Genomic DNA, 13,776 nt, shown 5'->3' on the forward strand with positions numbered 1-13,776 from the left:
TGTGTGTATGTTTTGTGTTTTTAGATTTCACCCTGCCTTCACTGTTGGAAGTGTTCCTTAGCCGGGAGGGCAGAACCGTCCCTCTGAAGGCTGGGCAGGAGAAGGCCGGTTCCGATGCTCAGAACTCCGGCAAGCGTTTGTCCGGCAGTTGGAAATCGCGTCGGTCACGGCGGACCGCCCAGCGCTACTCGGTGAGGGATGCACGAAAGTCCCAGCTCTCCACCTCGGACTCGGAAGCTGGGAACTCTGACGACAAGGTCCCCGCTCCGGGGTCCAAGCACCGCCGGTCACACGGCTCCACACTCCGAGTTAGCTGCCAGTACCACCAATCAGACGCCCTAATTCCACAGCCTCAGCAGGCAGCTGTAATCCAGCGAAACCTCAACGCCGACAGCATGAACACGCTCGAGCGTTCGCAACCTCACCCCAGGCTCTTTGGGCCGCAGGGGCTGGACAGCGAGGTATTGATGGACCCCACAGCCCTCTCCATCTTCAACCGCATGGAGAACTCGCCCTTCGACCTCTGCCACGTCTTGCTCTCCCTGCTGGAGAAGGTGTGCAAATTCGACATGTCCATAAACCACAACCCGGGCCTGGCCGTGGTGGTGGTGCCAACACTCACAGAGATCCTCACGGAGTTTGGCGACTGCTGTGGTCCAGGAGATGGAGGCGGTGTAGGAGGAGGAGGCGGTGGTAGTGGCGGTGGCATCGATGAACTGGCAGGGGGCTGGACGGAGGAGCCCATTGCTCTGGTCCAGCGGATGCTCCTGCGCACCATCCTGCACTTGATGTTCGTGGACGTCGGGCAGAGCGAGGCGCTGCCGGACAACCTGCGCCGCAGCCTGACGGACCTCCTCCGCGCCACGCTCAAGATCCGCAGCTGCCTGGAGCGGCAGGCTGACCCTTTCGCCCCGCGCCCCAAGAAGACCCTGCAGGAGGTCCAGGAGGACTTCTCCTTCTCACGGTACCGCCACCGGGCACTGCTCCTGCCCGAGCTGCTGGAGGGGGTCCTCCAGGTGCTACTCAGTTGCCTTCAGGCCTCGACCCCCAACCCCTTCTTCTTCAGCCAGGCGCTGGAGCTAGTCCACGAGTTCGTGCAGCATCGCGGGCTGGACCTGTTCGAGGCCACAGCTCTGAGACTGGAGGGTCTGGGCGCAGGACGGGACAGCGTCAACGTCAGCGCGGAGCTGGGCGGCGAGGCGTCGGAGAGGCTGCGGGGCCTGGTGGCCAGCATGCTCAAGATCCTCGGCGCCGTCAAGAAGGCCAAGTCCGAGCAGCTGCACCAGACGGTGTGCACCCGGCGCCGGCACCGCCGCTGCGAGTACTCGCACTTCCTGCACCACCACCGCGACCTCACCGGTCTGCCCGTCGCCGCCTTTAAGCAGGCCGCCCGCCGCAACCCCTTCGAGGAGGAGGCCGATGGCGAGGTGCGCTACCCAGAGCGCTGCTGCTGCCTGGCCGCCTGCGCCCACCAGTGCCTGCGGCTGCTCCAGCGGCTCTCGCCCACCGGCCCCACCGTGCTGCAGGTGCTGGCGGGCATGCAGGCTGTGGGCATCTGCTGCTGCATGGACCCTCGCTCCGTAGTGGAGCCGCTGCTCCAGGCCTTCCAGGCGCCCGGGCTCCGCAGCTACCAGTCGCACGTGCTCAGCGTCCTCAGCCGGCTCGTGCTGGAGCAGCTGGGGGGCAGCCAGCCCTCAGAGAAGGCCAAGCTGGCCTCCTGCAACATCTGCACCCTCGACAGCAGTCAGCTGCCTGGCTTGGAGGAGACGCTGCAGAGCTGCCAACCCGAGTCCGCACCCACGGCCACTGGCGCCACCTCCCCGAACCTCTCTTACCGCTCCAAGGGCATCCTGCCCAGCGGGGCGGCCGAGGACATGCTGTGGAAGTGGGACGCCCTGAAGGCCTACCAGGAGCTGGTGTTTGGCGAGGACTGGCAGTTGAGCCAGCAGATCGCCGGGCACCTGTGCCAGCTCACATTAAGGGGCAACGCGGTGGTGCAGTGGCAACTCTACACCCATATCTTCAGCCCTGTGCTGCAGCGCGGGGTGGAGCTGGCACACCATGCACAGCAGCTGGGTGTCTCCATCACCTGTACCCAGGCATGCACGTACCACACCCACTGTCTGCCCATGGAGGTCCTACTCGTTTACCTGCAGACTCTACCTGTTCTTCTCAAGTCAAGGTAAGACCGTCTCTTTTTCTCTAGCCTCTACTATGTTTTGTTACACCGACATCAATTCCTCCTGAACCTCTCACATTTTATTTAAACCCTGCTTCATAACACGAGCATTAGCATTTCATAATATTTGCATGGCATGGTATGGATTGTATATGTAGATACATACACAAGAACATACAATAGAACATATAGATGTTCTATGCTGTCGTAGATAGTTATAAGTCAGTGCAATGTCATATCACTATAATTCATTTGTTATGACAATTACGTATCGATACTTGTAACATTACATTGTCAAATCAGTGAACATTAGCCATCATGATGTGCCTGACCTCTGCCATAAAATATTTAACATAACCATATCATAAATATGTCATGTTATGTCAGTCATGAAGTAAGGCTCAAGTAAAGTGACCAAAATCTCTTGAATCTTCAGTCTTTCTGCCTCTTCCTCTGTCAGATCTTCTCCCTCATGTCGTTTTGGCTTCATTTAAGACCCACCAGAGATTCAGTATGACCTTAGTCTCCATCTTACCGACGGTTCTCGCTCTCCCGTTGTTTTATTGTTGTTAGGAAGAGAACAACAATGCTATCAAAATCCAATTTGAATTCTTCCTTGCGGCGGTTTTGATTGCATTTTGAGTGGGGACTCCTCCCTGATCGGCATGACGTTTGGATGAATTATTCGGCTAATGGTGCTCCCACAGTGCAGGAGGGTGTCGTGTTTTGCTAATGCGCTCACCGAGGGGGAGCGTCCCCCGTCCTCCCGAGACATCAGTCACCTTTTTATTTGTCGTCTCTCTTAACAGCATATTGCAACTCGCTTGGCTCTTGAAAGCCTGCAAAATTGTTTATGTGCTTGATTTAAGGGCAACGGTGCATTCATGGCTGGCTGGCATTTCGTGTGTGTGTGTGTGTGTGTGTGTGTGCGTGCGTGTGTGTGTGTGTGTGTGTGTGTGTGGAGTGCTGGCTTGCATAAGCACCAGTGTACTGTGATTTACTCCCCCTGCTCCCGTACACATATCAGCTCCCTGATTTATCCTTTGCACATATTTGTATAATGTCTTCAGGCGATGTTTTAAAGTAAACAAATTATATAATGTTTTAGATATTCAAATCTGTGCTACACTGAGACAGAAAAAACGTATTTTCATATCATCAGACCTTTAGTAAAATAGGCAAGGCCCTCCCCATTGACTTGTACAATTTATTGCACTTGCACTGACTTACAGTTTATTTTTGTTGACCCTTAATGCCAATTTTCGACGCCTTGGGTTCCGCCTTAGCGATATGTTGTAGTCTGTTGAAAATTTTACGAGGAGTATGAACACTAATAGAGTACCGAAGCCATGACATAGCGTTGTCAAGGCAGCAATTTCACTGGATCTAAACAAATCAATCTAACCATAGTAATCACCATAGCGGTGGCTTTCTTAATCTAATTCAATAATTTTACAACATTTGCAAAATATTTTTTACACAGTAGGAATCGCATACTACAACATTCATCAACACGATAAAATTTGTGACTACAGAATTTTATTTTAGCATGGGTTTCCTCCGTAAAAGAGACCTGCATGTACTGCGGGCGTGCAGTTAAAATCCTTAAATTCACGGATGTGTCTTGGCTTTATTTTTTTGGCAAAAAACGTCACTCTTAACAGCTGCCAGTCTTTCAGAAGCTGTGAAATATCCACTGGAATTTTGTTTCTTTCTATTACACCTGCCAGGGAATCCGTGTTGTGGCTAAGCTGCTGCCTAGCAGGTAAAACACATTTAAATGGCTATAGCCTACATTTAAAACAATTTATTAGCTAGAAATTATGCCACATGTCTACATTCAATGCTACTTAAGCCACTTTGAAAATTTGTTTAGATCCAGTGATTCTGGTGTCATGGAAACGGAACGTCACACTTGAGTTACTCTATTCTTGAACGGTTTCAGATTATGTGGTGATTCTTTTGATATTAAAAGCTCTGCTTGGCTGTGAGCAAGAGACAGACAAACCGCTTTGGTGCTTTCATCTTGTTTTTAACCGGAGTCCAAATGTGTCCCCCCCCCCCCCCCCTCACAGTCGTGTGGTGCGAGACCTGTTCCTGAGCTGTAATGGGCTTAACCAGGTGACGGAACTGGTGTACCTGGACGCCACGCGCTCCTGGGCCCTCAAGGTGTTTGAAGCGCTCATCCTGTGCACCTGGGAGCAGCTGGCAGAGACAACCGCCCTGCAGGAGCGTGACCGGGCCGAGGCCCTGGAGAGAGATGCTGTGCTGGGCCTGGTGGACGATGTGGGGTCCCGAGACGCCGCGAGCGGAGGAGGGGACGGCCCCCAGAGCCTCAGCAAGTTCTATGAGGGGCTGAAAGAGGCGTATCCGAGGCGCAAAAGAGGTGGTGGCGGATCGGCGGCGGCAGGAGCCGGGCAGCAGAGAGGCGAAGCGCAGCTCAACGCCATCAACCTCTTCCTGTGTGTGGCCTTCCTGTGTGTGAGCAAGGAGGCCGACTCGGACCGGGACTCAGCCAACGACTCAGAGGACACGTCGGGCTACGACAGCACGGCCAGCGAGCCCCTGGGCAGCAGGCTTCCCTGCTTGTCGCCCGAGAGCGTGGCACTGCCCTCCAAGGAGCAGGTGCGCCGGGCGGCCGACGTCTGGTCCGTCTGCCGCTGGGTCTACCTGGCCAGCCCGGCCTTCCAGAGGCAGTTCTTCCGGCTGGGCGGCCTGGAGGTCTGCCTGCGGCTCATGACAATGGTCATCCAGAAACTCGCCTGCAAGACCAAAGACGGAGGCAAGCCGAAGAAGAAGCGCGACGCCAAGGGCAAGGCCAGCCCGTCCCACCCTGACTCCCCAGCTCCAGCGTCCACTCCGACACCTACCCTCACACCCACCTCTACCCCGGCACCAATCGATCTGGAGGAGGCCGTACCACAGGAACCACTGGGCCCCCCAGAGCCTCCAGCAAGCGGGCAGGCGGACACTAAGGGCCCTGGGGCCAGGGACCCTGCCCGCAGGCTGGAGGAGGAGTGGTCTCTGCAGAGCATCCGGCTCCTGGAGGCCCTGCTGGCCATCTGCCTCCACAGCACCACAACCACCCTGCAGAAGATTGAGCCTGACCTCTCCCTGCAGGTAAGGCTGCTTACAGCACCACGTACCGTCAACTGAAATGGATTTATCATGATAAATTAGTTACCGGGTCATTCCACGCCAACTCAGCCAGCCATGTACATGACACCTCTCAGATTTTGCTGAAAAGCGGTGAAAAATTGTTGAGAACTTGTTGAGAACTGCTCTAAAACTTAAACTGTTTACCATGTTGTTAGTCGCTTTGGCTAAAAAGCGTCAGCCAAATGTAATGTAATGTAATGTAAATATGCCTTATGTTACCAAACAAGGGAATCTGAAGTTTCAGGTCAATATCTCAAACGGTTTGCCCGTGGCGTCCATTTGAATTTCGGGTGCCACGGCCGTAATTGACACATTGGAATTTCACATTTCATCTTTTGCCATTTTTGGAAGCCCATAACGTCTGTTCTAATAGTGGTAGAAGGCTGGAAACTGGTGTGGTAGTTCGTTGTAGTTTGTACTACACAATTCTGGAGGCAGAATCAACATTCCTTACTGTTTGGGTGAGAGGTGGGTCACCAAAGTCCTAAAAAATGTTGACGACATGTGTGATTTTTCACTTTTTGGGTGGCCTTAGCACCACAATTAATGATCATATTTATTCTAAACCGGATTATTTGTTATATGTGGGAACCTTGCTATTGCCAGAATTAATTTGAAGGGTATGGTACCACTGGCGGGGGTTTTATGGGGGTCCAAAAACCCTCTCCGGCAGAGGTGACTCTTTTGGAACCCCATATTTGGACCCCCAAATGACCATGTGGGCACTTGATGATCCTAATGGGATTTATACCAGATAAAGATACATATTTGTTCTTTCTTTTAATGAAATAACATTTTTGACTATGAAGCTCCATAATATGAATTTTATTCTTCATAATGCACCATTTTGGACATTGTTTCCAGAAGTCTGGAATGTAGATCAGGGAGAATTTAGTGATGATAAAGCATGAAAATAGTGGAAATAACTTAGTATTATGCTCAGTGATGGCAAACAATTAAATACTGAGACTGTCACGGATTAACTCCTTATCCCCCATGAAAGAGACCCGCCATCAAACTTTTAAAGAACTAAATAAGTGGTACCATACCCTTCAAATTAATTTTGGCAAGAGCAAGGTTCCCAACAAATAATCCTGTTTAGAATAAATATGATCATTAATTGTGGTGCTAAGGCCATCCAAAAAGTGAAAAATCACACATGCCGTCAACATTTTTTAGGACTTTGGTGACCCACCTCTCACCCAAACAGTAAGGAATGTTGATTCTGCCTCCAGAATTGTGTAGTACAGACTACAATGAACTACCACACCAGTTTCCAGCCGTCTACCACTATTAGAACTAGTGTCGTCACGATACCAAAATTATGACTTCGATACGATACCTGCCATAAATATCACGATGCTCGATACTAAAACGATACTACGGCGAAATCCTAAGATATCTGGAGAAGAAAGGACTCATTTGTGTGGAGTCATTTGTGTTGAATTTGGTGCACTTTTGTAGTGTGCAGGTCAATTCTGGGTTCTAAACTTCCTACATAATTATTATGTCAGTCAGTGAAATAGTAGGCCTACTTTGAGTGATTAAGTCCTTTTATTGTTTGTTATAGTTAATTTACATTGTGTTGTGTGTTGGCAATAAAGTAGCTTTAAATAGCCAAACTAGGCTAGATCAAGGTCAGTGTTAAAATTACTGCATGCAAATGACTGAATTCTATGCAGAGAGGCCTAATCTTTAGGCCATCTGATGTACAGTATAGGCTACCCTAGGCCTTCCCTTGTTCATGGGATTTCTTTGACAGTTGCAAAGGGGAAAATGTGAGGATGGTCTTCTTTGCGCCCAGTGTACAAGTACGACGTTCCAACCACTCAGGTCTTCGTCAGATAGGCCTACACCATTACCTGTTGCAATATATCTGTGTGCATTCCTACATTACGTCTATTTCTTTGATAACATGATTTGCTACCACGTACTGTAACAATAAGCCGCTATTATTATTAGGACTCAACACGCTTTGGTTGTATGCGGGCTTTCATTAGCGGTCTACATGCCATGACAAATATGATATGTCTGCGAGGTGTTTAGCCAAGTTCCATGCGTAGCCTACTGCTTTTAAATGACTTTGAAACATATTTTACAAACGGGCCTCTGTGTACCTGATGTCTTGCCTTCACTATTCGCGATGTATCCGAAATAGTTGCAGATTTCACTGCACCTTTTGTTTTATCCACAAGGCCTAGAACTGTCGGCAAAGAACTATGTTGACGTTGGCTGCACACTCACTCACTCAGAGCTGCCTGCTTGACACGCCCACTTGCCTAGATGCGTGCAAGGAGCAGTGAGAGCAGCAGTTCACACAGACACAGAACTTTATTATTTTAATAAAGTATCGATTCTAAAAACGTCTAAAATAGTATGGTTTTTTTTGCGTCAAGGCATCGTGATACCTTTTTAGTATCGATACACCGTGCAACACTAATTAGAACAGACGTTCTGGGCTTCCAAAAATGGCAAAAGATGAGATGTGAAATTCCAATGTGTCAATTACGGCCGTGGCACCCGAAATTCAAATGGATGCCACGGGCAAACCTGAGATATTGACCTGAAACTTCAGATTCCATCGTTTGGTAACATAAGGCATATTTTCACCGCTTTTCAGCAAAATCTGAGAGGTACCATGTACATGATGCCCCGATTTTGGCTGTTTTCACTTGGAATGACCCTACCGCAATTTACCAACTATTAGCCGCTCATACATTGATTTTGCAAAATGTCTTCAGCTATGAGGTTAATACACGGGGGCAGTTAATATGATATTAATATGGCTTTGTTTCTTTTAAGTTGCATAAAACACTGCCCTGTGGCTTATACACTATGCGGCTAATACACAGGAAATTATTGTAGACTTTTTTTGAAGATGAAGTTGCCAAATGATATTAACTGTATGTGTATAGATATGTATGGTCATATGACTCTATAGCCCTGTATCCAGGTCATTAGTTGTTTTCTCTTTTGAATCTGTATGCCATTATCATCAGCAATCCTTAGTGCTTTTACTTATTAGAGCTAGAGTGGCTCAGAACAGGGACCCCACTTCCTCTCAAGCCCTATGTTTCCATACGGACTCTCTCTCTCTCTCCCCCTGTAGCTGCAGTCGGTGGATGAGACACTGCGTGAGGTCCGGGACCAGCTCTCACGTTCGGGCGTGGTGAACTCTGACCTTGCCGTGCCACTGTTTGATGCGCTGCTCCGTGTCTCCCTGGCCCAGGTCCGCTCCTGCCCCGACGCCCCCGAGGAGAAACCAGAGAGAGTGAGTCTCGAGTGGAGGAAAACAAATGTAAACAGATTTGTTTATTTCTTTGTTTGTCTGTGATCCAAACCAAAACAATCAAACTATCACAGCCCATCTCCATATACAGAAGCATATTAATTGAAAAGGTTCTGCATCAGATTGTCTTTTTTGTACCTCAGTTGCATCTCAGTTTCATTGTACATCTGAAAGTGAGAAACGACCTGTTTGTTGATAGTTGTACAGTTGCTTCCTCTTTTGATATAGTTACCGATAAGTCACATTATGAGATCAGAAGGTAATTCTCATTTATAGGTAAGTGTGTTGCCAAACTGTTTTGCTTTGAGAATGTGTGGCTATAATACAATGCTACGAGGCAGTAAGAAGCCAATATGGGTAAAGATAAGGACAGTAAAAGTAACTGCGTGTGTGTGTGTCTGTCTGTCTGTCATGAGGTCTTGAGAGAGATATAGATCAGGACTTTCATAACAGTTGCAGTGTTTGGTAATGATTACAGAAAGCTGACAATCATCCATGGTCTAACCAAAGTTATGGCCTTAAAGGAGAGTTATTCACTGTGGATTTAAAGGGATTTTCTGGTTTGTGAAAAAAGCATAAAAAGCATTTCATCTACTGTCAGTTCATTATTAAAGCCCAAGTTGCCTTAATGAACCAAGGAAGAGCGGAGGAAAGAACCGGAACATCGTGTGGCAAGGTCTGCGGCCTAACGGCAGATAAAAGCGCCTCTCTCACTCTCTCTTTGTAGTGGAGAGGAACATATGAATAAAGAAGGTAGCATTTACAGTAATCCTGGCTTCAAAAGGGACAGGGCGGCGGGCGGCTGCGCTCAGCTGAGCTACGCTGTGAGAGGGTAGACGTGGCTGAATATGGGAGCTTATTTTGGGTCTTTGGTGGAAAGGCGTGACCGACGTCTGGTGGTGCCTGACCGAGAGGAGGGCTCGGCGATCCGATCTGGATGGCTGGCAGGGTTTACTTTCAGGAAACCTCCCTCCCTTGTTGGCCTGCTGTTATGATTTGTTGCTCTTGGAGTTGGAGAGCTCCATTAACTCTTTCTAAAGATAAGCGGATAAACTGTGTGTGACTGTGTGTTTGTGACTGTGTGTGTTTGACTGTCTGTGTGTGTGTGTGTGAGAGAGGGGGGGGGCGGGGGGGCGTTAGAAGGGGGATGGTGGAAGAAACTGAGAAAAAGCGAGGGAAAGTGAGCAAGGGATCGCAGTAGAGAGGGAGAGAGGAATGAGTGATGGAAGAGAGGGGAGGAGAGAGGGAGAAAAGGTGGGAGGACCGTGGGTAGGAGGGGTACAAAGTGGGAGGTAGTTGTAGAGAGGAGGATAGGAGGGGGGTAGGGAGGGAATGATTGAGGAGAGGAGAGGGAGTGTGTGAGGGGGGAGGAGACAAATGGAAGGAGAGACCACGAGTGATTGAACTCCTCTGGGGAACTTCTAGAGTGTTTATGTCCCATTGGTCAGCTGATGGGATCTTATGACCAAACATCTTCTCTTTTTTTGCTATTATTTTTGTGTTGCCTTTTGGAAAAATGGTTCAGTTTTTGAAAGCTCCTAGCATTGACATTATGGTTTCTCCTGAGCTGGATTTGCCAACAACTCAGGCCGGACAAGACTTTGCACTCCGCGGATAAAAATTCCTGGCAGGCTTGGTGGAGCAGGTTAAGAAGGAGAAATAATCCCTCCATTCTCTCACTCTCTCCGAGCGCACTGAAGGGCTCAAATTTTTATTCTGAACTACAGACTACCGGGGGTTGTCGAACTGAACATTAGCTGAAAGAGTCCAGAGTAAGACGGTATGTAGTATGTATGCTCCATGTTGTCATTTAGTGTGTGTGTGGGGGGTGGGGGGGGTCATCATTCATCTGCCATGACTCTAATGTTGTCCCCCTCGCTCTGTTTCAGAAGGTCCAGGCCGCTGCGGAGGTGCCTTCCTTGGGCGGCGACCTGTCTGAGGACGCAGACGAATCCCAGGTGTGTGGGCCCCGACTGCCAGGTGAGGAGGAGGGCTACGAGGCCGACAGCGAGAGCAACCCAGAGGACTCGGCCCAGCAGGACGAAGGTAGGCCAGAAATGCCCCGTGGCTATGCAAACGCACGCGCGCGCACACAGACACAGACACAGACACAGACACAGACACAGACACAGACACAGACACAGACACAGACACAGACACAGACACAGACACAGACACAGACACAGACACAGACACAGACACAGACACAGACACAGACAGCTGAACGACCTTGCATAGGCTTACCCAAATCCACTGGTCAGAGTGAGTCACAGTCAGCAGGGGTCCTGATGGTGAAGGTCAGAAATGAGACTTGTCAAGTCATAGCAGCGTGGCCCAGCCAGGAACAGGAAGAGCCATGTGGATCTGAGTCACAGTCAGCGCTTATTAGTGGCATCCTGGAGTGGAGTGGACAGGACTGTACTGGAGACCTGGGAGGTTGTACTAGTGCTTTGGTATATTTAGTATCTTATGTTTCTGCATGTTGTTATGTAGCGTGAGCTAGTGTGTGGTTCATTTTGTCTATTTTTATTTTTATTATTATTATTATTATTATAATAATAATAGTATTATTAGATTAGATTCAATTTTATTGTCATTGCGCAAAGTACAAGTACAGAGACTACGAAATGCAATTTACTTCTAACCTGAAGTGCAAAAAAGTGCAATGTGATGCAGTATACACAGTATAGATAGTTGGTACAATATAAACAGTATAAGACATACTGTAGTGCAGCGTAGACAGTAGTATACAGTTAAGAAAGTTGTATGGTTTACAGTAACATAAATTAAATATAATATAAATATGTGCAATTGTATTAGCAGTAGCCTTATAAGAGCAGAATAGATATGGATATGGATAGATATGGATGTGCAGTGTCGTAGCAGTAACATTATAAGAGTAATAAAATAATATAGATATATGCAGTGGATTAACAGTATTATAAAAAACAGAATAAATATGGATATTTAGTATGAACCGTATAGACAGATATGTGCAGTGTAGTACCAGAAACATTATAGGAGGAGTAAAAATAAGTGCATGCGCAGTAAGAACTGTATAAAGAGCAGTAGAATATGTATAAGTGTAATTGCCAGTTGCCATTCGATGCATTGTACCAGAGTTAGCCTTAGGCTACAGTAATTCACCTCGGCTGTCAGTCTAGGCAGGACACAGTTTAACATTCTATTGCCTGTCATTATGTTACTGGATGACTACATTTCCTCTGGGATCAGTAAAATATCTATCTGTATTTATCTTTTGATTAATCTATTGATTGATCTATCTGTCCCCCTATCTATATTTTAGCATGTCTCATTAGTGCCTGTAGTGCTCACCGTCTTGGCATTTCAGACTGGGGGGGGGGGGGGGGGAGAGGAAGGTAGAGTTGTAATCGCAGTGATGCTGTCGGAACAAGTAGAATCTGGCGTCGTGTTTCTGCCAGGGAGTTAAACGAAAGTCACGCTGCTGTTACGGAGACCTGCTCTGCTCTAAAACTCTTTCCAGGCCCAGCTGACCCGTCCACTGTGCTGAACATCCTGTCTGCTGTGCCCCAGGGCATGTTGTGCTCGCTGAAAGGCTTGCTTTCTGTGCTGCATCATGAGTCACGGTGGCAAGTGCTTTACTGGCACACTGGTGTGTGTTTGTCTCTGTGTGTCTCTCTGTGTCTCTGTGTGTGTCTGTGTGCGTGTGTCTCTGGGGGCTATATTTTGGCGTTCTAAAACGCATGGTCACTGGCGAATAGTTTAAACAAATTTCGGGGTTTGTCCAGTCCACATTGGGTGTGGTTTAGTTATGAAACGTTATCAAACGTCCAGCGCATGGCGCAAGAAGGTGGGCCTTATGTTTCTTAATCAGTCATGGGTGTGTTTTGGGCATAACATCCTTTAAACCAATGAGAGTGACATCTTTCATTCCCTTTAACAGCAAGCAGCGTGACTTCAAACAGCGCATCAGTATTTTGATGGTCACATTTGAAGGAATCTGCTTGCACGCGAGACCGTATTGAACAGGTATTCCACTAAACTAAAATCTAGCAGAGTATATAGCCTACACGCATCTGCACTTGTCTATTATTTGAACTCATTGGCAAAGTGAAACTAACTTCACCGTGGTGTAGTCAACAACAAAACATTTATACACTGTTACTTTCACTATTGATTGACAATACAGTAGGTTACCATCGAAAACAGCCTGAAAAAAGCAACCAATAATGTTCGAATGACTGAATAAAAAACTTAAGGACTTTTATCCTGCAGAGGAGTTGCTGCTTACATCTTGTGGCAGTGCGTCTTCAGCTGTGTTCCATACTGTATGTGGCTCTCGCCTAATCACTTTTAACCGTCATTACCAATTTGCAAAATGATGGTGAATAACTACTCATATTACGTATTTCGTAACATATTTATTATAATTATGTTTCCCATTGTAATCGTGTAATTTGTAATGTTTTGTATGGACATGCGCTGGTGCATGTTCCTGTGGACGAGAGAAGCAGGGTGTAGTTGTAGTCTTACTTAAACATATATATAAACAACTCAACATGGATTTCTGACAAGGTTTCTCTTGATCAGTGGCGTAATGCGTTTTAGGTAGTGTAAGGTAGCGATTTTTAGATAATGCTCTAGACCCCTCCTTAGGTTGTTAATTGCCACACCCCTTGGCGCATTGCTCAATAACAGAGATGGGCATGGCGTGTACGATAGGAATAAGATTTGCGTTGTGATGATTATATGCTTTGTGCCACGCTTTAGACTATCATGATAGGGGTGTGGTGTGTGTGCGTGTGTGCGTGTGTGTGTGTGTGTGTGTGTGTGTGTGTGCGCATGTGTCCTGTGATGCTTACCAGACTGAGGTATAGCTGTATTCAGCCGGTCTGGTCTTTATTACAGTGCATGAAAATGCACTGTACTGTTCTTTCTAGGCAACTTCTTATTACAGTGCATGAAAATGCACTGTACTGTTCTTCCTAGGCAACTTCTACTTCTTATTATTATTATTCCGCTTACCACTTTTTCCGTACGCAATTTCTCTTGAACAGTTTAACTTAGAAACTTCATTCAAACTTTGTAACATAGGGCTTCAAACAGATCGCGTTGGTATGACTTTTCAACTTTGAAACTTTTATACTTTTTAAACTATTAAAGAAAA

The 13,776-nt window shown here is 47.5% G+C and overlaps 1 protein-coding gene across 6 annotated transcripts in view; it reads left to right on the plus strand.

The window, feature by feature from the left end:
- Positions 1–13,776, plus strand: part of lyst (lysosomal trafficking regulator) — a 133,907-nt gene that overhangs the window by 30,531 nt on the left and 89,600 nt on the right. For 4 of the 6 annotated variants that reach the window (XR_006023359.1, XM_042065972.1, XM_042065975.1 and 1 more), the window contains exons 6-9: positions 25–2,182; positions 4,255–5,299; positions 8,448–8,636; positions 10,517–10,673. Coding sequence is in view for 5 of the 6 variants with exons in the window: in XM_042065972.1 (XP_041921906.1) it covers positions 25–2,182; positions 4,255–5,299; positions 8,448–8,636; positions 10,517–10,673 (3,549 nt within the window). In the remaining variant the exon portion in view is untranslated. The remainder of the gene's footprint in view (positions 1–24; positions 2,183–4,254; positions 5,300–8,447; positions 8,637–10,516; positions 10,674–13,776) is intronic. The other 2 variants (XM_042065973.1, XM_042065976.1) reach the window with 1 other exon arrangement.

This window comes from Alosa sapidissima, chromosome 16 (assembly GCF_018492685.1).
Source record: "Alosa sapidissima isolate fAloSap1 chromosome 16, fAloSap1.pri, whole genome shotgun sequence".
Lineage (NCBI taxonomy): Eukaryota > Metazoa > Chordata > Actinopteri > Clupeiformes > Clupeidae > Alosa > Alosa sapidissima.